General features: G+C 37.7%; 1 protein-coding gene across 2 annotated transcripts in view; it reads left to right on the forward strand.

The window, feature by feature from the left end:
* Positions 1-2,184: 2,184 nt before the first annotated feature.
* Positions 2,185-27,308, forward strand: part of LOC127619231 (calmodulin-binding transcription activator 1-like) — a 548,116-nt gene continuing 522,992 nt past the window's right edge. For both annotated transcript variants that reach the window (XM_052092050.1, XM_052092052.1), the window contains exons 1-2: positions 2,185-2,231; positions 7,369-7,470. In XM_052092050.1, coding sequence (XP_051948010.1) covers positions 2,207-2,231; positions 7,369-7,470 — 127 coding nt within the window. In that variant the 5' untranslated portion in view covers positions 2,185-2,206. The remainder of the gene's footprint in view (positions 2,232-7,368; positions 7,471-27,308) is intronic.

A 27,308-nucleotide genomic window follows, 5' to 3' on the forward strand; every position in this document is an offset into this window, starting at 1 on the left:
GATCAGATTTATTCAGTCCATAAATATGCTGCTGCAAAAAATTGGTCCTGAATGTTTATTTTTATTACCAGATGCAGCTTCGTAAAGACTGTCACAAATGTTTTCTCCACGGGTCATTTAGGCTCTTTTATTTAACATTCCATGGCTTTCTCTTAGAAAATGAACAGACAAGTAGTTATAAAGCGCTCATGTTATCAAGCTACTGCAAGCAATACAGATCACACTATAATGATAACATTTCTGTGTGGGTATTCGCTGCGGGCAAAGAGACATTTAGGGCATTATCTATACGCTCAATGCAATTAACAAATGCTTAATCTATCGAATAATAAATCAGCTTGGGTATAATTCGACTTTCACATTCCTGAATGCAGTTTTGAGGTTTTCTAGGCAATTCAGATGGGATATAGACCACACATTTATGGAAAGACCATTTGTACAGGCTTTCAGAAATTATTTTCTCTCCCATGTTCAGCCATGCTGCAGGCTGGAGATCTCCAAATTGGGGAGGTATCTCCAAAAGAGGGCGGGGTTATATCATAAGGGGCAGGTTTACTCTAAAATGGGGTTGAGCCATCTCCAAAAGGGGGCGTCGCTTCCAAGCATGGTTAGATGGACAATTCACCCAAACATGAAAATAGTCTCACTATTTCAGTCATAATTTACTCACACTAATGCCATCACAGATGTATATGACTTTCGTCAGCAGAAATGTTGGGCTCCAAAAATCACACGAAGGAAACATAAAAGTAACCATATGACTTTAAGTATTTTTTTTTTTACCTTAAATCTCCACTTTCATTTTCAGATGGAGAGTGAAACCAAACAGGCACCACATGTGGCTTTGAGAGAGAAGTGAAAGTGGAGATTTTGAGTAAAAAAGGACTTACATTTTTTTTTATCTGTTTCTCACCCACACCCACATCTATTATATCACTTCTTAAGATCTAGATTTAACCACTAAAGTCTTATGGATTACTTTTATGATTGTTGGTGCTACAAATGTCTGATCACCATTCACTTGCACTGTATGGACCTACAGAGCTAAACTATTATTCTAAAAATCTTTTTTGTGTTCTGCTGAAGAAAGAATGTCATACACATCTAAGATGGCATGAGGGTGAGTAAATGATGAGAGAATTGTCATTTTTGGGTTTACTACCGCTTTAAGATTAGGAAAAGGGTTAGGTTTGGGACTCCCTATATCTTTGCTGATGGTTTGGAGCTCCTGCACCTTTTTTGAGATCTGCCTGCAGCCATATCCTTCTCTGTTCAGCTGTGGATGTTACAGAACTTATTATAAAACTGGGCCCTACACTTTTCGTGAAAGCTCAGTCACACGAGCACAATGCTGCCAACTGGAGCTGTCCGTTCAGCACCATGGCGCATTCAGACCAAGTTGCCAACGTTGCACTTTCAAAGTTAACCAATGGATCGATAATTTGCATAGATTATATCTAAATGGTAAACCTTGCTTTAACAACATAGAAGCAATGGAACTGTGGCGTTACAACAATAGGTATATTGTTGCAAAAGCAGTAGGCTATAATGGCGCTACAACTTTGAAGTTTTGATAGAGTCAATTGTAAATGAAGTATATCTTCTTCACACAATTATTGTGAAAACTCAATGGAATAAAACACAACACAAATGTATACCCAACAGCCAAATATTATTTAGGTATTTTAAAACTCTTGTTATCAAACCTTAATTCAAAAAGGTCACCATTACAAGTCATATATTAGGCTATATATATATACATGATAGTCTTTTCTTGTATAGCTTGGTCTACTTTTGATAACCCCATAAATCATCCAATCACAATAACAGAATAAACTAGTGTCCGAAGCGTCATTGGCCTCAAACAAGCCACTTGAAACATGTACGTTGCTTTTATATTTTGCACGAGAACATTTCACGAGCGCTCACTTTGGATTGGTTCGGTTCTTCTTTAGGTGTAACTACACATCACGTATCAACCAATGACTCTCACAGACACTTCGGAGGGGAGGATATTTTCTTCGCTCTCGTAAACCATTTTAGAACAACATGGTCAGTCATCGTCCGACAACCAATGGTGAGTGTGCTCTAGTTGGACTTGCCTCTGCCTCGCCAGTCCCTTCTCATGCTGCTCTCCTCGGCGTGAACGCGCGTGGTACCCAACGCTCGTGAAGAGGAGGAGGAGGATGTGGCGCGCGGAGGGGAAATGGCTGCCGAAAACAAGCCGGAAGGTAAGTCAGAATTATCGGGGATATTTTGTACTTGTACGACAAGAGTATGCGAGGGAAAAATTTGGAGACAGGCAGGGAAGAGCCGTCAGTTGAGAACCGAGGAGCTTTTGGCATTGTAAAGCCTCTTGTGTTTATCCTGACACACTCGTTATTCCAGCACGGAGACATCACATCACCCTAGCCAGCATCGGTAGCTAGCCAGCAGTGTGCATTACATATAGATTTAAAAACAACCAGCTGCGAAAGCGCGAGAGCCTCTAAACATTCGAAAATCCGCCTCGCGCTCCGTTTCCCTCAGCCAAACGGTCGCGCGCAAAGCAAAACTTGTAATTCGCTACGGTTGTCAATTTATAACTTATTTTTTTCCGATATATCAAGCTTCCTCGGTCGCGTAAATTGTTTCTGAGTTGGTAGGTATAGAGTTCTGTATACCGTAGTTTGACCAAAAACTACCTTGCAGCCTAGAGTCGCCAAAATAATGCTGATAAGCTTGTCTATCTGAACACTTCTTAAGTCAGTTTCACGCGTCCACAGACTCCAACTGACCTTCTTTTAAGGGCTTTTGGGATCTGCGGTCAAAGCAATTTCACTTTGAAATTAGCTTGAAGGACATATTCTACCATACTAGTTTGCCCCCTATACCTCAGGTGCACATGCACGCAAAACAGCTGTTTAAATCACTGAACTGTACACTTGTATAACCTTGTAGTCAGATAATTTCAGAACATAACCTTTAAAACCAGTGAAATGTAATTTGTATATTTGTAAATGAACGACAGGGAGGTAACAGTCATTTTTACACCTTTATTAGGAAATGAAAAAAGTTATTGGTGTCAGATATTAGCTATTTCCCTCAGATACTGTTGTGAAAATACTTTTTAGAGATGTCTCTAGACATGAATGAGACAGAAAGAGAGTTGCTTTCACTCAGAAACAATATAACCATCTTATATAATGGTTATAATGCCATGCCAATAATAAACACAATGACATCCACAGTATGTCGCTGTTAAATTGGTCTGAACTGTTAGGTAGTTGTTTTATTATTATTATTATTATTATTATTATTATTATTATTAGTTGTAGTAGTAGCAGCAGTAGTATTGGTGTTAGTATTATTAATATTAGTAAAAAAATATTAGACAAGATTTACAGCTTTGACAGCTGTGTCAAACTGACATATGACACATGACTTATTGTTATGAACGAGGCTTTTGGGGAAGTCATTATTAGTTAAGAGGGAATGTTTTAATTGTAATTCACCTTTATTAACGGATCAAAACAAGTAATGTTTCATCAACCACAAGGTGGAGACATTGAGTTAAAATAAACTTTTATAGAGGAAAATCATGATATCGTTTATCTAATAAAGTATCAATGTATCCATTTGGCAAAAGCTGATAAAATTATTGCACCATGGTTTTTTATAGTTAACAAATGAACCTTTGAAGATCCTTTGATGATGGGAAAATTAGTTGATAATCCATATTATGGTGATGAATTTTCCACTTTTGATGAAAATACATTGTGGAAGGTGATACAGAAGTTTGATTACAAAGCCTCTCTGCTGTATGCTAAATTAAGCATAATAAACTATGGAATATATTAGACTGATATTAGTGAAATTAATATCCTGACTCCTGACAAATCCATGGTTTTGAACATGTGGAGGTCCACGTGGGGGTGGTATTGAGCTTCTTAAATGTTCACTGTTATATTACTAACACAGTGTCAGCTAAGACTACAAGCATTACCATAAATATATGTATACCAACCATATGTTTTCAAAACAACACTGAGGCTAACTATCTAAACTAGCTCTCTCTTTGTGTGCATGTGCTTGTATTTGTTTGTGCATGTGTTTGCCAATATCTGCATGTCTGTGTATATTTCAGATGAAAAAGCCTTGTAACGTGTTTCACACTGGCCTGCTTCCCGTCAATGCATCTCAGTAGCCAAGGGCTTTTTAGAAACCCTGACTTGTGACTCCCAATGCAGAACAGACTCAGTTATTTTTGTCATGCTTGTCAGGTCAATGTATGGGGGAGGAGCCAGTGTTCCACACCTCCATATTAATAGACTGTTCCGCACTGTATACCTGCATATAAATTCAGAGTCTGGTATATCTTGCAGGACTATATATTTAATTTCTAGGCCTACAGACTTTCAGCATGCATGCTATAAGAATTTGCCATTATTTTTGCTGCATGCAATCTATTTAATGCAGATATTTGCCTTTATTGCAACCTTTTGTCCTTGAAGCGTTTAAATTGTTTGCATAGAGCACTGTTCCCCAGGGCCTTATTATTTGGCTGGGTTTTTTTGCACATAAGGACAGGCTGTTCTTAGCTGGGGGCTACTATAAAAACATGGTTAATGTCTTACGCACCCCATAGAGTTCTTCTGTGTCTTGATATGACCCAGCTCACTTTTTTGATTCCCTGGATGAGGGACTGTACCTATGGAATTTGGGGGTGGGGGTAAGAACTGGGGAACTGTTTGTGTAAATGCTATTTCTATAGACAGCAATTTTGGTTCCTCTAGAGAATGGCAGAGAGACAGTAGGCCCTTTCCCACCTAGAGTCGTGGTACTTTTCACTTAGTAACTTTCTAGATGAGATCTCTTACGAGGAATGGGACACCCGAGGAAACTTTTCCTCTTTTGCAATCACACTCATAGGAGTAACCCTGCATCAACTTTTTGTCTTGTGACACTTTTTGTACACATGATTTAAACAGCAAAAACAAAATCAACAACACAGACAGAGGATGTTAGGATTGAAGCTCCACTTTTATTAGGGCTGTTTTACATTAACTTTGGCTGCATCAGAAAACATTGGCAGCTGCCTAATCAGTTAATGGTTTAACCGACAGCATTTTGGATGAATGGAACTATTAAGACAACTGGTCTATGTTATTTCATCCTACCTCATTTTACAGCCTCAAAGGCAGCATTCTCCAGTTTTTTGACACAGCCTGTGTCTTAAGGTTACGCCCCAAAATTACCTACCCCAAAGATGGAGCTAAAACGTTTCCTTAAAACGGCTTCGAGGAATTATAGTTCCTCATGTGCGAAAACAACAAAAAGTACTAGTACCGGGGAAAGTACCTAAAAGGGACTTTAGTACCTGCAGTGGGAAAGGGCCTATTGTTTGCTAAAGTTTGAGGGTGCTGTATGTCTCAACAACTGACTGTTAGCTGGTGTGTCAGGGATAGATGGGGATGCCTCTTTTCCTGGGGACCAGTGATGGATTCTTTCAGGTTGTCTTTATCCTTCCCTACCTTCTTTACACAGAAATGCACATTAACTTCATTGATTCGTGTAGCTTACTAAAATGTAGACAAAATTGAGCCTCACCAAACAGCCCAGGGATCACAATAAATGTGATTGCTGCCCCCATTGCTTCCCATTAGCGGCCGCTTCTTAACTCTTTATTTCAGCACCTAAAGCTTTATCAGTAATACTGAGGAGCAATGAGAAAATATACAAGAAACACAGACTGACAAAAGGCATTTGTGAAAAAATTTGTAATCTGCGAGGCCGATTAATCGGGCAAGATTTGACCATTTTGCTGAATCAGTTGATAACTGTTTTCAATTGAGCAATTAAAAGAAGGATTACCTTTTCCCTTGTCTGTTCCAAAATCTACCAATAGATTTGTCAATGGATAGTCAACACTTTCTGTTTTCTAGTTTTTTTTCTTTTCTAGTTTATGCAAATTAGAGTAAATATTGAATAAAATGTATTTTGTTTCATGTACATTTAAAAAATATTTTGTATGATTTGCTGTTGTTAAATTGTATTATGTTAATCAACATTTATATTGGTTATTGGCCATCATGCCATCTAGATATCGGTATCGGCATCGGCCATTGAAAAATCCATATCAGTTGACCACAAATTAGCATGGATCAGGCCCATATTTCGACTTTTACAATTATGTCAGTTACTAGGATACATGGAGTGGTCCAAATTATTCGGAATTCTATAGAGTGCAACAGTGTCTGTCCACTTTTTCAGCCATCTGAGTTACATAGGTATTTTCCCCATTCATTTCTATATTATAAGTATAAGTATTGTGTACTTACCGTTTTTCAAGAGGGCACAGACTTCAAACCCCTGACGCATTATATGAAAATATATAAAACTATTTATTTTGTTGATTATAAGTTTAGAAACAGTATAGTTTACATTTATTGTGAAATATTACGATATACGTAAATCTATAAATAGTTAGTGCAGGAAGATAGACTCATTTGCATAATTCAGAGCATCATGGGAGTGGGCAGTCATGACCGGGCTTATTTCGTTGGCTTTGTTGTCTGCGGTTCTCTGATTGGTGAAGATCGCTCTGCTGGACCATGGGTAATGTAGTTGTTCAACAGGAGTTCTGCTATTAATGATGATTTTTAAACATATACCAATGTACAGATATGGAAGCATATACCATTGATGAACAACCTTGGAGCTCATGGTGGGTCAGTCTTTATCGGTTTATAAATATGCATTTAAAATCAATTAAAATCAATTTGTCTGTGGAAGAAATAAATGGGATTTTTACTTCCGGAACCAGACTGTTGCGCTCTTACATCCAGTAAAATTCTTGCTTGTTGTCCCTTGGCAGTGTAACCCATCTAGCCATCAACAGCAGGACAGATCCATAAAACTCTGTTATAGAAAATGAAAATGTGCATGCTGTCTCTAGTTACAAGGGAACAGGGTTTGCGTTTACATTCCTCATCCGTACCACTGCTTGCAAATGAAACTGCATTTTCTCCCTACAAGGCAGCACCTTAGGCCAAAGTAATCCCTTTAAATGCACCCCTGAACGCTTGATAAAAAAAGGTGGAGAAGCAAATAGGCACTTTGAACTCTGAGGCTGAACAGTGCAGATTGTTTGGGAGAAGTGTTCCTCAGCATGGAGATGGGTACATTTGGGTTGCATGGGCTTGCTGATGGGAGGGAGTCGGGGTTCGGCAGACCTGACACTGCTGACCCTGGTAAACATTCTTGTAATTTCCTGTTATGTGCATGGGGGAAATAAAGACTGAAAAAGTGCTGAGCCATTGTACGTCCAGAAATGTGTACTTTTCCCAGAATTCTTTTTTTACTCCACTCTCTTTTTGCTTCCTAAAGGACTGAAGAAAATCCGTAATCCGGATCGAATGTACAGATCAGCAGTGTGTTATTCGGCCCATGCTCCTCCTAAGAGTGTCAGTGATGACACAGAGACGAACAGTAAGAGCTGCTTATTAATATTGCATTCGTGGCATTTCTCGAAGGGTCCACTTGCTGCCTAATCTATTATTCATCCATCGATTCATTTATTTACCTCTTGATTTCATTTGTCGTTCTCTCCTCCCTTGGGATTTCCTGTTGGAGCTTTCTGTGATGATTGAAGAGTCAGGGGTTTGACAGGGCTATGTTGTCAATATCAGAAATGTTGTCAGTAACTGAAAGTGACAGTGGGTGGGTAAGACTTAGCACATCCTGCACTCCAAATACCAGGTTAAAGTACACGTCGACCTTATAAAAACATCCATCCACCAGACACAAAAGCACAGCCGTTGTGTTGCAAATAGGGCTGGGCGATATGGCTTCAGAAATTACATCTCCATATTTTTTAGCTAATTGATGATATTCAATATATATATCTCAATAAATATGTTTTTGCTTTGAAATAGCATTTTTTTTTTCAATTAGAGGAAACATCGTTTCATCTAAACAGCCATTGTAGCCATGTAGAATTCATATTTCAAAGGTATTAAATAAAAATGTATTTAAAAATGATTAAGACATGTTTCCCAAGGGACAAGGGAGAGTAAAATGTAATCATTTTCACTGATTTGCACGTTTATACTTATATTTAACATACAATCATACATGGAAGCTTAATACAAATCTTATTTACCTTCATATATTTTTACTTTGTGAATGAACAAGGTGTGCAAAAACTACTTCACTTATTTTTTGGAAACCGGATGAATATTGCATCATACTAAATTATTACCGTGGAACCACATCAAGTTTTTTATTATAATATAATACTGAATTATTATTATTTTCAGGATAAGATTTGTTAAAAGATAAATTTATATATTTCTGTTTTATTTACTTCACATTAAATGGGTTTTTATTTTGACACTGCAAGTGCAGTCATGTTTATTTCAACTTCTCCAGGAGCTTTTATTATGAAATGTGAAGTGCAATGTTATGAGTTTCGCATCTTGTTAACTGCTGTCAAACTCTCCTTTACTGTGCTGCATTTGTAGTTTTCCTTGCATTTGCAAGAATGCTTGAACCTTGAGTACTTCACAATGCAGGTAAATTGTGCTAAAAACACGAGTCTCCTCCGCCCCCACGTGTGCACACAGATCAGCATGTCGCTGATTCATTCTGAAGCACACACAGCCCATGTTTAAATGATCACATATGATCGCATCTCAATTTTGACGTTATTTTGATTAATTATACAGCCCTGAAGGATCGTGAAATTAGTCTACTGATGCACTCTATGGAACTGAATTACCAAATAAAAGGCTCATTATAAGCATCGCTATAGTCTCGACATTGTTGAATTTTTATATTGTCAGCAAAATCGTTGTGATTGTATCGTGGGTATTCGATGCAGACTAACCACTACTATTTGTTGAAATCATTTGTCTAGGCTAGATTAGACACTTTTCCCCTTTAGCGCATACAACATGCATATTTTATGCTGGACTTAAAGCATAACACACTATTTGTTGCGTTTAGATCATGCGCATGTTAATATGGCCTAATGTGTAAACTTCTGACCCACTGGGAATGGGTTGAAAGAAATAAAAGCTGAAATAAATCATTCTCTCTACTATTATTCTGACATTTCACATTATTAAAATAAAGTAGTGATCCTAACTGACATAAGACAGGGAATGTTTTCTATGATTAAATGTCAGGAATTTGGAAAAACTGAGTGTACATGTATTTGGCTAAGGTGTATGTAAACTTCTGACTTCAGCTATAGAACAGAATGCAGCATCTTTAAAACTGAACTTCAACTTAACATGCATATTAAAAACGTGATGGTTATGGCATCTTCTGTTAAGCCAACCACAATATGAAAATAGACTGTTCAGACAGTTATAAAAAAACTGGTGTGCGCTTACTAAGATTACTACGGTAACCTGAAGGAAGAACAGACAGTCGTGCATTGTGCACATTCTTTCAATGAGTTGGGCAGCGAATCTTCACATAATGACAAAACATGATGCATTATATTTTGATTATGCAATCTTTTGTACATTTTGTAACAGATTATTTTATAACAGTCTATAATAATGAATATACGATACACTGGAACAACAAGATGCAAAGCATAACACACATAATGTTGTGTTTAGATCATGTGCTTGTTAATATGGCCTAATGTGTTGTATGGAACGCTGATTACCCCAGAAGTAGCACTGTTCTCATGTTTAATAGGCATTATATCTCCTCTCCTGGCACATCTGAAGACTTAGTTGATCTGTGTAATTAAGCCTGTTAATTTTTTTTGTGTAAATTTGTAAGAGGAGTTAAATCATCCTCATCTCCTTGTTATGCTGCCTCCTTGTTATGTTGTTTTCATTGAGTAAGTTCTTGCTGCTTCAAAGCTCAAAGATTTTAATGAACATTTACAATTCAAGTAAATGCAGAAACGTCTGTTTGTAGTCATGTTTATATAATTTGAAATGGTGTGTATATACAGTATTTGTGTGGCTTGCATGCCTGCTTGTGTATCTGCCTGTGCTAAATATCAAGTCTATCCCTTGCACTCTCATACTGCATGATTTAACCACTGCGTGTGCTGTCTGTGGCAACCAAGTTAATGTTTGGTGCCTGGAGGTTTTCGTATCACTAGGACAGTAAAAATTCAGCATGGCCTGGCGGAAGGTAAACCACTCATGTGAGTAATGTGAGAGAAGTTATGATTAGGATAAAGGGCTTTAGTGGGGATCTGGCAGCGTGTCCTTTACTCTCTGCTGTGTGTGTATGTATATGTATGTGTGCTCGCAGGTCCTCACCTACTCTCTCCCTGAGATAGGATTTTCATGGATGGGTAAGCCTGACTGAGGCTAAAAATACATAAGAAGGCACGTTTTTCTCTTCAGTTTGATGCCAACACTTTTTTAGCTGTATTAAGTTGCTGTTTTGGGCTACTGAAATTGTGGATTCAGGCCAGCCTCCTACTGTATTTGAATGCTGGCAACTTCTGTAAGAGATGCTCATAATGATCTAGTCAGCATAGAGCCAAAACTTACAACCCTATTGAGACATATGTATTAGGGATGGTGGACGTGGCAGCAATGATCGATCATGAAAACGATGATCGATGGTGATCAAGCATGATATGACTTCTCACTTAATTAGAGATTCAGTGACAATTTCCTAAACACAAACGTGTCAAAGAGGGAGCTTATTTAAAATTTTGAGATTGATTACATTATGATTTTGAGGGGTAAATTGATTGTCAGAGATCTCTCATAGCAACCAAATTGATATGATGCTGCAATACTATCATTACGATCACCAAAAGAGAGGGTAATTAACTGTGTTTTGAACATCTGTTTCTGCAAAATGTTTGCTTAACACGTTTTATTAATTAAATGTATGAACTTTGACTCGGTAATTGATATTATTTAATAGTGAATGTTTGTCACTGAATGTAAACCTCCCTGCCCTGGGCGCCGATATGCTTGCATTACATAACACACACCTGCATCTCGACGAAATGGGAGTTGAACATTTCCAAGTTAGAAAACATAAATTGTCATTCCGTTGCACTTTCCCCAGTTGAAAGGTTGAAATTCGGACTCTAAGGAGACCCATTGTGTAGTTTGGTGCGAAAAGTGCAAATCAATCCCAGAACAACAGCAAAGGACCTTGTAAAGATGCTGGAGGAAACAGGTGGACAAATATCTATATCCACAGTAAAATGAGTCTTATATCGACATAATCTGAAAGGCTTCTCAGCAATGAAGAATCCACTGCTCCAAAACTGCCATAAAAAAGCCAAACAACAGTTTGTAATTGCACATGGGGACAAAGATGTGCTCTGAAATGTGCTCTGGTCTAATGAATAAAAAATGTAACTGTTTGGCCATAATGACCATCGTTATGTTTGGAGGAAAAATGGTGAGGCTTGCAAGCCGTAGAACACCATCCCAACCGTGAAGTATGGGGGTGGCAGCATCATGCTGTGGGGGTGGTTTGCTGCAGGAGGGACTGGTGCACTTAACAAAATAGATGCCATCATGAGGAAGGAAAATTATCTGGATATATTGAAGCAACATCTCAAGACATCAGCCAGGAAGTTAAAGCTTTGTCGCAAATGGACAATGACCCCAAGTGTACCTCCAAAGTTGTGGCAAAATGGCTTAAGGCCCACAAATTCAAGGTATTGGAGTGTCCTTCACAAAGCCTTGACCTCAATCAGACCTCAAACTGAAAAAGCGCGTGTGAGCAAGGAGGCCAACAAACCTGACTCAGTTACACCAGTTCTTTCATAACTTATTGTGAAAAACTTGTGGAAGGCTACCCAAAATGTTTGACTCAAGTTAAGCAATTTAAAGGCAATGCTACAAAATAATAACAAAGTGTGTGTAAACTCATGACACACTGGGAATGGGATGATAGAAATAAAAGCTAAAATAAATCTTTCTCAGTATTTCACGTTATTAAAATAAACTTACATAAGACAGGGAATTGTTTCTATTATTAAATGTAAGGAATTTGGAAAAACTGAGTTTACATGTATTTGGCTAAGGTGTATGTAAACTTCTGACTTTAGCTATAGAACAGAATGCAGCATCTTTAAAACTGAACTTCAACTTAACATGCATATTAAAAATGCAATGGTTATAGCATCTTCTGTTATGCCAACCACAATTTGAAAATAGATGGCTCAGACGGTTACTAAAAAAACTGGTGTGCGTTTGCTAAGATTACTACGGTAACCTGAAGGAAGAACAGACAGACGCGCGTTGTGCACATTCTTTCAGTGAGTTGGGCAGCAAATCTTCACATAATGACAAAATATGATGTTGATGTGATTATATTTAGATAATGCAATCTTTTGTAAATTTTGTAACAGATTAGCAGATTATAACAATAATAATGAATTGACGATACACTGGAACAACAAGATGCAATGCAGCTGCCAAAGATGTTTGTCAGGCATGGTGTTATATATACAGTTATGTACAGTACATGTCATTGCCTCTTGAGCAACAAACGATTATTTTGATAGAGCAATTATTCAGCTATTATTTCAATGGTTAATCATTAGCTCTTAACCAATTATTCAGCTTGTGCCCCGACTGAAAAGGTTATATTAAACATACTTGCTAACAATAAAGAGGACAAAATCACCTTTTCAAAATACCTGTAAATGACATTCACTGAATTAAAGGGAAATAAATACTTTTTATGAAGTTTAATTCAGTAATGAAATGTTCAGTAATGATATTATATGTTCCAGTAGTGACTGCCACTACTGGAACATATAATATATTTAGAATTTCTTTAAGAGAAGTTATCTTAAAAATTGTCACTTGGTTATACTTTTGCGAGTACAGCAAAGACATAATATACTTATATTCAAGATCTATTCTATAAAAGCAGCACTTATATGCTGTTTCTCAGGTGAATGTATATTTTTAAATTTTTTTAGATATTTAAAAATATTTGTATTTTAATATTACTGTATATTCAAAAATTTCTTCTGCAGTATAGCTGTTTTTGTTACATCAGTTACATTGTTTTAAAGGAGTTTTATATATTTATATTGGAAAACAAGCCAAAACAAAAACAAATCAAAAATGTATTTTGTTGCAGTGTATAATGGGGTGAAGACTTCCTCACTCAAATTTCTGTTCAATTCAATCCATCTTTAACTCACAAAAACTAACAAACTCTCTCGTATTAATAAAGCAGCATATTGCCAATTTTCTTCATGATAATAAATGCACCGTGACATATATTATGTTTCAATAAGTCGCGAGCCATAGCGTGTTATAATCTAGCTGCTGCAAGCGTGCATGCTCGAGGGATGAGTGTCTCTGCAACAGAGTATGCATCAGCCGGGTGAAGTTTCAATCTCTCCCTCTTAGATTGGGAATTTCACGCAACTCATAGAAAAGTAGTTATTTACATGATCTGCTTCCATTTTATTTGAACTTGAATAAAGCTATAACGCATTAAATATAACTGCATTTAAGATGTAACACCTGGGTGTTTCCTTTAAAAAGCTCCGGCTCTGCTTATTCTTCAACGAGAGTGCTTCTGCATTTACTTATTTGGTATTTTTGCATTATAATTCCCTCATAATTTGGAAAGTTTATAGTGCATCTGGACTGTGAGCTGTGTAATTCTTTCTCTCTTAAGTCAGGTGCGAGCTGCAGTGCTGTTCTCATGCATCATCATTAAGGTTTCTTATCTGATCTCGTGTTATGTTAAATTAGATAAAACGACTATTTGGCAAGCGCAACAAATTTTTTTTTATTGCCGACGTTGTCGATAACGTCGACTAATCGTTTCAGCCCTACTCTCAAGTACTTGAGTAGACAAAATGACCAAAATGCCCATCCCTAATATGTATATAAGACTGTAAGGTTGCAGTCATCAACTGAGATACTTTTGGTAATATTTAGGGTTCCACCAATGTATCGGCCGCCAATATTTATCAGCCAATAATTTACCAAATTAAAACCATCAGCAGATCATTGGCAAATCAGTTTTAATTAGGGATGTGCACGTGTAGTTGAATTCTCGAGTATTCTTTCTGCGATAATTATTTGAATTTCGCAAAGTTTTGCTTTGCTAGCCATATATACAGTGAGATGCATGTTAAATCCTGAACACACAAACTAAAACTCACAGTTATAACAGAATGCACTGGGTGATGCTGTTGAGTGTGGACACAATTTGATCACATTTGTTGAGCAAACGGTTCTGTCAGTATGTTCAGATGGACACCAGAAAGCGGGTTATTGCGATGTGGCTTACTGCAAGAAATCTGGTTTCTTATTTAAATGTACTGGATAAGCTGCGTACACTTTACTCTCGTATATGTGTAGCTCGTTTGAAAGCAGCATCCCCGTAGCAACGTAATCTCAGCGATGCTTCTGTAAACAACAAACATGGCATCGGCAAAAGACTATGCTATCTGAGGTAAGGGACATTCCATCATTTAAACTGGTGTGTATAAATGAGTATAGTTTACCGAGCACGTGAATATGCCTGTTTTTCTCAACAAAAACTTGAGATACAATATAAACATGATATCTATTATATGTTGAGTGTTTATATTCATACCTGTACTTTAACTACGTCAGTTACTTTATTAGCACTTTCTTTTTCTTCACTTAGCATGAGCTTAAATGCTTTCATTCTACACTTTATTGTTTTTACACATTGCTTGTTTAAATGTTTTCAACAAAAAAATACAGGACATAATGTAAGCTTGTTTTGGATATAATTAAAAGTTGTTGTTTTTTTAATGGTGACGCAACCTTGAACTCTAAAAAAAAATATTTTACAATGTCTGTTTCTCATTAATTACCTTAATTTAAATAATAAAATATTCGAGTATTCAGTTTTTTATTAGCTTAAATATTCGAATACCAAATTATTGATGAATGCCCACCCATAGTTGTAAGCATTAAAAATCTGATATGAAGAAAAAATCATTTGTTTTGGTTTGTTTAGAAGTATTTATCATCCCCCTTTGTAAAAACTTTTTGAAGGAGGCGAGAACCTGCTGGACAATATAAATAATATTTTTAATAAAGAACTAAAACCAAAAGACACAAACACACACATAGGATGGACAGCTGCCTGTAAACGCTCTCTCTCTCTTGCACTACCGTCCACAGTCTGCCTTTATCCCTCTTGGAGGCTTGATTAGCCTGATAAGGGACTGGGTGTGTAGAATCACGACCCGGGCCCGCCCTCCGCCCTCCGCCCTGTCACATTCCTCCCTCGTTCTCTCAGGCCAGGGAGCCCTTGGCAGCATTGTGCTGGTCACTGATCTATGCTGAGAGCTCATCAGATGTACCCAAGCCTCTGACATCAACCACTAAACCACATCAGTGTTTCAACAAGGTTGCCTGCTGGTGATTTGTCACCATGGCTAGAGCTAGCTTGAAAAACATCACTATGGGCACACATCTGAACACTGCTGCATAATGTCTAGTATGAGGATTCAGGCAAAATAGAGCAAGCGCCTCTGTATTTCTTATTGGGCATCACTGGCAACTTTCAAAGGCAGTGCAGGCAGACATCCATGCGGTAATAAATTTGTTCCTTATTGTACATTATGCTTGTTATATGTGTCCATGTGCCTTACTCAGATAATGTTCCTGGTTTTATGTTCCTGGTTTCCATTCCATTTCTAACAAAAATACATACACAGATGGAAGAGAGTTGGTAAAATTATGTTGTTTGTTTCTCTCTCATAATTTAGACACTATGGTCTTTTTCTTTTTTTCCAATTAATCAAGCAATGCATTTTAGTTTTTCAAAGAGCAAAGCATGGACAATAAAATTATGTAATCTAGATTGAAAGAGATAGCTCTGATTAAGACATCCATTCAAAAAAGTTTTTTTTACTTTGAAGCAAATGCATGTGTCAGAGCACTCTGTGGACAGGATTGTGGATTATTCCTTTCAGACCAAAACAACTGGCCAGAGACCGAAAAAATATATACAATGAGTGGTGTTTCCCACAACCCATAGTAGATCTCTGTCAAAAAAATGTACACTTAGCGGCCAAGGTTGTAATGCTTCACTTGAAATTGGACTTTGTGTTATATAAATCAGTTGAATAAATACATCAAATATGATCAGGTGTCTGTTAAATCGAAAACACAAAATTTTTAAAAGGTCTATTAGTCTTGCACTCTGGGTAAAGTATCTGCCACCAGTGTGCTCTATACAGGTATTTCTCAAATGAAAACACAGGGCTATATTGATATTTGATTGGCTGTTAGATATTCAGTCTGTCATCAACAGGAAGTAAAACAATGCAACATGTTGCACATTGATTGTAATGGACAACAGGTCTGAAAGGATTAAGATGTGATTATATTTATTATGCCTCTGAGAATTTCAGTCACTATCATGTCAATAATCGTTATCTTTATTTTTCTCACAACTATCTAGCTTCAGTGTAGCTGATTGCCAACAATTGAAAGCATACTATTAGTTAGCATTAAGTTGTTTGAGAAAGATTTCTGCTATTATTCTGCTATTGTTATTGAATCAATTTTGATTTAATTCCCTTCATGATAATAGCAAGGTTTGGCACGTTTTTTAATATTGGCTTTGGGGCTGTGTCAGGTAATCATTTGTCACTATACTTTGACATCCGTTTAAGGAAATTGTCAATGTTTGTGATTTTATCTTCCTCTTTGATTTTCGATTATTTGTAAACCCGCTGAGCATAAAACCAGAGAGTGGAATATCAGTGATACATAAATGGAGGAAATGAGTAGGGCTGTGAGACTGTTTTCATCCACATTAATTCATTGTACATATGTGGTAATTCTGCATGGCTTTTCTAACAGCTGTCTATTATTTGCTTGTGGGCCTCATGCATGTGTGAACGTATGGCTGTGGCTTTTACATAAAAGGAATACAGTATTTCATCCAAAAATGATAATTCTCCCATCATTTACTCACCCTTACATTGTCTCAAACTCTAATGAAATTCTTCCTACCACAGAAAACAAACAAATATATTTAAGGGACATATGACGTTTGAGCATATGCAAGTGAATGTTGACCATATTTTTAATCTCCAAAAAGGACATTAAATCAGCATAAAGATAATCCATAAGACTCCAGCAGTTTTATCTATGTCTTCTGAAGAGATCCAGTCAGTTTCTGGGTGAGAACAGACCAAAATGAAACTCCATTTTCACTGTATATTGCAGTGTCTAGGCACTATTATACTTTCAAGCTTGATTACATTTGACATCAGCGCTAGAAAGTGTAATCGAACTGGAAATCAGGATCGACACAGAGACTGATGGTGTCAAGATTTATAAAGGAGTTATATTTTGGTCTTTTCTCACTCCAAATCGATTAGATCGCACCAGAGGACATGGATTACACCATTGGAGTCTTGTGAATCTCTTTTATGATGCTTTTGTCCTTTTTGGAGCTTGAAAATGTGGTCACCATTCACTTGCGTTGTATGGAAAAACAGACAGCATTTCTCCATTAAAATATCTTAGTTTGTCTTATGTGGAAGAGAGAATGCCATACGAGTTTGACATAATAGTAAGTAAATGATGGGAGATTTATAATTTTTTGGTTGAACCATTCCTTTAAGCCTTGAATGCTTGTCTCTTCCTAATCGATGATGTCTTAGTAGCCACATCTAAATATTGCATGGTGCCCACCAGAGCCCTCAATATTTGTTTTTTTTGGCCTTTAAGTTGCATTAGAATAATCACTATTATACATGTTACGTGACTTCCTCATAAGCCACAAGTACTTAAAGGTGGGGTATGTGATTTTCTTTTTTGACCATTTTTTCAAAATAACTTGAAATCCTATTCCTAACCCACTTACTGGCTGTAAATTAGAAGCACTGAAATGAAAATTAAGCAATTTAATCATCTGTGGAACGGGCAGGACTCGAAAAACTCCAGCCGATCATTTTCAAGACCATCTAGAATCATTGGACAGAAAATGTGTCAATCAAACGGTCGTACCATGCCCCCTCCCCCACCACCCTGGCGTGCGTGTCCGTTCGTCATCAGCTGCTTTCAGATGGAGCGGCATTTACTACACAGAGCTGTAGTTCATCACTGACAAGCTGGGCAATTTACCCTTCATTATCACGGCCCAGCTTGTTAGTGAACTACGGCTCTGTGTAGTATACGCCGCTCCATCTGAAAGCAGCTGATGGCGATTTACTAATCAATGAATGCACTTTATGTTATGTGCTTTACTGACGAGATGTGCATAACAATCTCATCTGATAACGTTATATCGGTCAGCCCTATATTTAGCCATAAACTTCTGTGACAACCAGGACGTCCAATATATTTTTATATATTTTATATTTATACAATATATATTTACATTTCAAAAACATCAATTTTCTAACAATACTAATGATTTATGTGACTGTTGAATGTTAATAATATCTGGTGCAACATACCGCTGAATGTTGTGCCATGTTGACGGTCTTAGCAGGTAAATGGTGACGTCATGCAGAAACTCCAACCTATGCTAGCCTGGCTCGCTCTCGCGCATCTGAGTTTTCGCTCGTGCATGATGGGTGGAGTCAGGGCCAGCGTTGGAGGAGAGAAGGTAGGACCTTATGAGTTGTGTATTTTCAAAATCTGCCGGCCGTTTTGCAAATCACATACCCCACCTTTAAAGGAATAGCTTATACAAAAATATGAATTACCTTTTTTCTTCCGTCAAACACAAAAATAGATAATTTCCAGGATTTCTGACCAGCTGTTTTCATGCAACAAAACCATATAGTGTAAGGAACATGGCAAAAAATAAAGGGGTAATTCACTAAACCAGGGGTTTTCAAAGTCAAAGACAGCAGGCCTCCCTTGTGACACAACGTACACAATACCCCCCTCAACACATCTGAACAGATTGTCAGACAATTGTTTGACAATATTTAATCATTTTTATAATTTAGTGTTTAACAAGAAAAGTGCAAAAAAGTGATTAACTGAATAATGACATTGAATATACAACTTTTTATATTATATAATTTTTACCATGGTGGAGAAAAAACAAAAACAATGGTATTTCCTAGCAAAAAAAAAAAAGAACATAATTTGAAATACAATAACTTTTCATCTCAGTCAAACAAGTCACACAATCTGTAACAGAGTGGAGGAGTGTGTGTATAAAGGACTACTAGAAACTCTTCTTGAATGTCCATGTTTTTCACATACCTCACAGCTGGCCACATCAGTGAATTTGTCGATCTGGAGTGCAAAAATGGGTTGTGCCTGATGCTGTCTAACACTTGCTCCTTCACATCCTGTGCCACGTCAGGGATGTCCCGACCCACTGCGTTGTCAGAGAGTGGAATAGAATCAAGCTTAGAAGCTGCTGCCTTTCCCATCAAGGAACACATATCTTTGGCTGCCGGCAAAATCAGTGTCTCTCCGAGGTTATGTGCTTTGTCCGCCTTGGCAATACGCAACACAACGTGATATGAAGCTTCATTGCCCTTTACATTACTTTTTTCTGACCTTGAAAGGCTTGAAGTTTTCTTTGGAAAAACTCAGGAGGTTTCGCACAACCTCAGCATGCTTGATGTGAAAATGTCTGTGGAGTTTAGCAGGTCACATGCTGTCATTAGCTAAAATATCCTAAAAAACACCACATAAAGGTTGTGGTGGATCATCTGATCCTGTCCATGTTAATCTTAAACTTAAATACTGCTCATCGCATCATCGTCTTTTGGGTGCCCTGAAATGGAAGGATTCAAGTTTGGTGGTCTCAGAAACCGCTCCATTGCAATTACAAACTAATAAGTTCACGTCTGCTTAATTGGCTGGCTTGACAAATATCACAAAGATTCTTGAGAAATATTTTTGCCTATTATGTTCAAAACTGTTTATATAATGTTTTAAATATAGTATATTATATACTATATACTATATTATAGTATATAGTATAATAGTATATAGTATAATAGTTAAACTCAATACATACAGTGCATCTGGAAAGTATTCACAGCGCTTCACTTTTTCCACATTTTGTTATGTCTTATTCTAAAATGGATAAAATTCATTATTTTCCTCAAAATTCTACATGCAATACCTCATAATGACAACGTGAAAGAAGTTTGTTTGAAATCTTTGCAAATTTATTTAAAAAAAAAAAGAAAAAAAATCACATGTACATAAGTATTCACAGCCTTTGCCATGACACTCAAAATTGAGCTCAGTTGCATCCTGTTTCACTGATCATCCTTGAGAAGTTTCTACAACTTGATTGGAGTCTACCTGTGGTCAATTCAGTTGATTGGACATGATTTGGAAAGGCACACACCTGTCTATAGAAGGTCCCACATTTAACAGTGCATGTCAGAGCACAAACCAAGCCATGAAGTCCAAGGAATTGTCTGTAGACCTCCGAGAAAGGATTGTAGCGAGGCACAGATCTGGGGAAGGGTACTGAAAAATTTCGGCAGCATTGAAGGTCCCAATGAGCACAGTGGCCTCCATCATTCGTAAATGGAAGAAGTTTGGAACCACCAGGACTCTTCCTACAGCTGGCCGCCCGCTGGTCTGATTAAACAAAGACTGAACTCTTTGGCTTGAATTGCAAGCATCATGTCTGGAGGAAACCAGGCACTGCTCATCACATGGCCAATACCATCCCTACAGTGAAGCATTGTGGTGGCAGCATCATGCTGTGGGGATGTTTTTCAGCAGCAGGAACTGGGAGACTAGTCAGGATCGAGGGAAAGATGAATGCATTAATGTACAGAGACAACCTTGATGAAAACCTGCTCCAGAGCGCTCTGGACCTCAGACTGGGGCGAAGGTTCATCTTCCAACAGGAAAACGACCCTAAGCACACAGCCAATATAACAAAGGAGTGGCTACGGGACAACTCTGTGAATGTCCCTGAGTGGCCCAGCCAGAGCCCAGACTTGAACCCGATTGAACATCTCAGGAGAGACCTGAAAATGGCTGTGCACCGACATTCCCCATCCAACCTGATGGAGCTTGAGAGGTCCTGCAAAGAACAATGGGAGAAACTGCCCAAAAATAGGTGCGCCAAGCTTGTAGCATCATTCACAAAAATACTTGAGGCTGTAATTGGTGCCAAAATGCTTCAACAAAGTATTGAGCAAAGGCTGTGAATACTTATGTACATGTGATTTTATTGGTTTTTTATTTTTAATAAATTTGCAAAGATTTCAAACAAACTTCTTTCACGTTGTCATTATGGAGTATTGATTGTAGAATTTTGAGGGAAATTATGAATTTAATCCATTTTGGAATAAGGCTGTAACATGACAAAATGTGAAAAAAGTGAAGCACTGTGAATACTTTCCGGATGCACTGTATGTATATATATATATACAGTATATATATATATATGTGTGTATATACATATTCATTATTTAATAAACCTCTCTCTGCTCCTACCCTGAGATGTTCTAGCGCCCCGCTGGGGAGGCACGCACCACACATTTAAAACCCTTTCACTGAACATTTTAGCGTGGGGTATTTCAGCGAAAAAACCTGCGTCTTATTCATTAACCAGCCATAATGTAGTTTAAGCAGGCGCAATCAGTGCTGAAATTGTGCTGCATTTTGAGTATTTAAATAAAATTACTGTCATTCCATTAATAACCTGCTATATATCCTGTAGTCACATGCACTTTTGGGATGTTAATGAGATGATTCAGGTACCTGCTGTTCAGACCTGCCTAAGTGTGTCAGATAATGACCGTCTGCTGCATCCTCCTCTATAGGCGTCTGAATCAGCCCCCAAGATAGGAATTGCATGTGCAAGTTCCATTCAGCAGCAATTTTGTTGTGCGTTTGTGCCATTGCCTGATCTGCATAATTCCTTTAGTGAATTGGGCGCTAAAGCAGCACAGACAAATAACCGACGCATTTACTGGAAGCAATTAATTTTTAGTGAATGCCCCTTTAAGAAAAACTTGCCCTTCATAGTAGCTCTCTCTCTTGTGCATATTTAAACTTGGTATATTGGGATCAGTTACCAGAGAGGATGACAAGATTTTCATTGAATAACAATGTAAAATTTTAGTTTGTTCTTTACACAAAAATGAATACAGAGTCACATGGGCTACTTTCATATTTTTATGGTGCTTTTTTGTCCTTTGGAGCTCAAAAGCCAGAGCAAATTTTCATTTTTGGTTGGGAATAACAAAATGGTCTTCTTTAGTACCCAAAAATCAAAAGATACACGTGAAAAGATGTACAGTAATTAGACAGAGGGTTCTGTTCTTGAACAACAGAAGCTATTCTGATGCTTCTGATAACGGCACCATACTTTTTTTTACTGAGGGAGTTGAATTTAGATGACAGCCCAATCTCTGGATAGCACAAGCTTGCCTGAGAAGTCTGTGGCCCCACCAGGCCTTAGTTTAAATTGAGTTCATCAGTTGAGCTGTGATAGCAGGATCAGAGTTTCAGCAACAGCGAACTTCTAACAAATAGCCCATTGGCTACAGCTCTTCAATATGAGCAGCCAGAAATTCAATGATGGAAAAAATATAGGGTTTTACCAGATCATTCCAGAAAAGGAAGCCCAGTCATCTCATTACATTTTTATGATTGTCCTACTGCAATATATTTTCTGTCTACTTTTTTTTTTGGAAGATTTCACCATAACAGCAATCTGATTATTATTTAAACTCAATTCTTTTGCTTTTTGGTCACAAGAGCCTTAATAGATCACTATAGAATGGATCAATACCACAGCTGAGAGTGGTTTTGCAAATATTGTCTCTTCTAATGTTTAGTGATTTTACGGGTGGACTACAGGGAGAAATGCTACAGTCTCTTATTTTTTATTGTGTGGTGAATGACACTGCCAGACTGCCAGTTGCCTACAGCAAGTTACTAGTGGGGATGCATATTGTAACTGTAAGTTAATTGTAAGTTAATAATATATTCACAATTTTTACACAGCTAGACTTGAAATCTGGAAAGGGACCACATAATTGTAAGGCCTTTTAAATTGTCTGAACTGTTGTAATGCGTTAATGATATATTAAATGTCATTGATAACCTTACCTGTTAGATTGGAGGTTGAATAATCTGTCCACTGGACCTCACAGAGGGAATCAGCAATTAAAATCAAGTCTCACTCACTGCACAAGCACACAGAAAGAGACAAACAGAGTGCAGAGAGTTTTGCGATGTGGATGATATTGATTTTAAGTGTCAGGTTTGGGGTCGACAATACTAAGTGGACAGATTGGTGCAGAAGGTTACTAACTGTCTTCAGCATCCCTGAAATGAAAAACGGTGCTGCCGTATTTGAAGAGATCACCACAGGCATCTTAAAACGCAAAAAGAACCAACATGTCTTTTGGGAAATTCTGTGTTAACAGTTAGTAAGTGCTGGATTGGGGCCCATCCACTTCAAACCCCCAAACTCCTAGAATCCAACAGTTAGAAGTTCTGAGTTCAAAAAAAGCATGCCGTGTGCCCATGTGTCTATAGGCTCAACTGTGTCAAGCTCTGCTGGTGTGATATTGTTTCATCATACCTGCCCTTCTAATGAGAGACTTCCTTTTTGAGTGAGTGGCAAACAAAAGCTGAACAACCTTTTTTCTTCTCCCACACTTCTTCCTCATTTCTCTCCCATTTTCTCTCTGTTTGAGGAAACCCTTTAGTCAAGTCAAGTCAAGTCAAGTCAGGTTTTTATTGTCGTTTCAACCATATACATTTAGTACAGTACACAGCAAAACGAGACAACGTTCCTCCAGGACCATGGTGCTACATAAAAACAACAAAGGACCAACACAGGACCACATGAGACAACACAACGAAATAAAATACCTATATAAAAAACCTATATATACCTATATAAAGTGCACGTGCAAACATGTGCAAAAAGTACGGGACAGTACAACAAATTTCTGACAATGAACAGGACAATAGACAGTGCAGCGCAGACCAGTACTCAGTAGTGCAAAAAGATGACAGTTTCTAAAAATGTAAACATAACATACATGAGATAGGCTATCTATTAGGCTCTTCTGTTCCAAATCTTTCTCTTCTGCAATTTTTACCCTCATACACCCGACTGGTGAGTTGCTTTCTCCTGATCTGGGCTTGTCAAATAATTGGCTTCCCCCTCAGCTCAGCTCAGAACTGCAAATCTTACAGTAAAACAGTCTACTGTTTTAGCCTGCCTTGCACTTTAGGGTCTAACAGAATTATGTTAATGTCCACATTGTCACCGCTGTTTAGGCAAGAAAACGGTTGGATGTACCATCCACATTTACTTTGATCCCCAAAGTGTGGAGCAGAGCCGTTATGGCTGCAGTTGGGTTTTTTATACCAGACTTCATCCTCTGATGCTCTGTATGTGTGTAAAGCTTACTAAGACAGTTCTTGGTTGTGCTCTCTGTCCTCAGTCATAACAGCCCCTTCACTTCTTTGCTTAATGATTTTTGCCGTTTATTCTCTGGCACTCAATTTTATTTTTATTTTTTTATGACTCTGGAGCTCATTCCCAGTCCCTGGGCCACAGTAATGTCAGATAAGAGTGTGTGTTGACACTGATAGACTGCTCTTTATTAAAGCAGGCAGCATCTGAACTGTAGTGAATTAGCATTCTGCTCTGTTCTCCGTCTGCTTGTAACTGCAGAGCAATGAGCCCTCATTTCAGAGCCATTCATTTTATTTGGTGAATAAGGAGCATAGCCCAAACATCTAAAGATGTCTCTCAAGTTGTGCACTGGGAGGAGTTAGAAAGGATTTTATTAGTATGAGGGGTTTTTAATTAACAACCAGTCATCTAATCGGTGCATGTTTTTCACTCTCCTGGATGCTTATACTCAGAATATAGTCAGTTTTGTACCTGTCTTCAAGTCCCCTAATAGAATATTACACTGATAAACGTCTGCTTTAAACTCTTAGTGAATATGGCAGATGGCTAATTTGAGCTTTTTTGCTTTTTTAATTATGGTCTCTCACACTGTTTTATAATCATAAAGTTTCTTTTCATTATTATCAAAACGGATAGTAACTCACCAAAGTAACTGTCCTATGAGGAATCTCATATTAGTGGTCATTGAAGTCCTGCTTGATGGTTCTCTGCAGGAAACCGATGGAGTGCGTACTCCAGGTAGGGAATGAGGTTTTGCCCCAAGTGAAGGAGTTCAAGTACGTCGGGGTCTTGTTCACGAGTGAGGGGACAATGGAGCGGGAGGTTGGCCGGAGAATCGGGGCAGCGGGGGCGGTATTGCACTCGCTCTATCGCACCGTTGTCACGAAAAGAGAGCTGAGCCGAAAGGCAAAGCTCTCGATCTACCGGTCAATTTTTGTTCCTACCCTCACCTATGGTCATGAAGGTTGGGTCATGACCGAAAGAACTAGGTCGCGAGTACAAGCGGCCGAAATGGGCTTCCTCAGAAGGGTGGCGGGCTTCTCCCTTAGAGATAGGGTGAGGAGCTCAGTCATCCGTGAGGAGCTCGGAGTAGAGCTGCTGCTCCTTTGCGTTGAAAGGAGTCAGTTGAGGTGGTTTGGGCATCTGGTAAGGATGCCCCCTTTTTATATAAAATATATATATATATATATATCAAATTTCAGCACTTAAAATCTGCGATTAATAAAAAAATATTATGTGATTAATTGTGGTTAAAATAATTTATTGTCTGACAGCACTAGTAATAACTTTACATTTAGCTTTGCCTCTAATATGGCTGATTTGCCATTTTTATGCTTACATTTTGTTGTGTATGGTTGAGATTTGTTTAATTATATTTGGGCCATTACATGTTTTCATTTACTGACACTAGTTGCAACACAGATAAATCTGTTTCCTCTATGTGTGTGGGAAGGTGCCTCGTTGTCATCTGCACACAGGTGCTCTATGCTAATGTTAATTGAGCGAGTTAAATGATTCCAGATACCAGAATCTGCTCTGTACTGTAAAACTAATTTACTCTTGTATAATCTCTCCCATCAGTGTGTGCCACATTTGGCACCTACCCCAATTTCCAGAATTATCTCCGTACCCCCAAACAAAAGAGCACAAAAAGTCACACTGCTGTTTTACGGCTTTATCAGGTAGCTGTAAACTCTTTATTTGGACCTTGCTTCAGGCTGGGATTACACCCTTCTCAGAGAGCAGTTTTTTTTCTCTCTCTCTTACCTTTTCCAATTCTTTAAAGATTTCTCAGTTCATCCTTAAAGTCCAAATTCTCCAATATCATCTTTTATGATATTAGACATCCAAAGCAAATTAAAAATATGGGTGTTATAGAATGGTCAGGCAGGGTGACTTTGCCTTTAAGAAGCACTGGGGACACAAAATTGCCATTTGTAGTGTATATCTTTGATTTCTGGTCAGCTTCTACTTGAGACACAGGTCTTTGCTTTATATTCACAAACAGAAGCCTGAGCCTTCTTGGGGTTCTTAGACAAATTGTAAAGGGTTCAGGGAACAAGACGCACACACTTGAGAATCATATTTTTGAATAAACTATAAGACTTTGTTGAGTGCAGTCACTTTAAGACATTTTCAAAGATGGTATAGGTAGACAAGAAGGCAAGAAGGACCACTTAAAGTCAGTAACTTTAAACTGTAGCTCACTATTATGAACAATTCTTGAGGACTTTTAGATTTTGATTAGATATATTCATCTGAGGGATTACTCTCATGTATAACCTCTTCAAGTCATTAGTTTTTCATCAAATTTGTCACATTTTGCTTTTTAAAAATGTTCAAATTCAGTCTATTCCATCAATTAATGTCTTGAAATTGCATATAATAATTTGTATATATCTTCGTTACAGTTTTATTGTTTACTTGTATAATATATACTATTTACAAGTATTTACATTAATGAACACCTGCTTAATCGGTACTGTCTCTTTAAGACTAGCAGCATCAGTCAGTAAGCGCATATAATGAGAGAAGACGTGTGTAATTTCTTTAGCGCATCCATGTGTGATAAGCAGCGGCATAGCTAGACCCTAGCTGATAGGGCTGAAGCCCCGAAACTTTTGTTAATAGCCCAGAATGTTTTTTTGTGATTAAAAAAAGAAAAAAAAGAATTAAGTCCTAATGTTCATTACATCAGGGTACAAAAGGAACAAGGCAGGCTGCAATTCTGGCTTCAAATGTAAATTAATTCCAACTTGCATTATCTGACAGTTTTTCTAAATCAGAGGCAATGAGGTTTTATTATGCAAGCCTTATTTCTAAATATATAATATATAAGCCTCATTTCTAATCGTAATTTTTTTTTAACAATCCACACACCAAGCAGGTTTTAATGCATGCGCAAGTCATCTTGTTCGGGTATTTGGGTGTAGTCGGGACGCGGGAATAAA

This window comes from Xyrauchen texanus, chromosome 25 (genome assembly GCF_025860055.1).
Source record: "Xyrauchen texanus isolate HMW12.3.18 chromosome 25, RBS_HiC_50CHRs, whole genome shotgun sequence".
NCBI classification, from domain to species: domain Eukaryota; kingdom Metazoa; phylum Chordata; class Actinopteri; order Cypriniformes; family Catostomidae; genus Xyrauchen; species Xyrauchen texanus.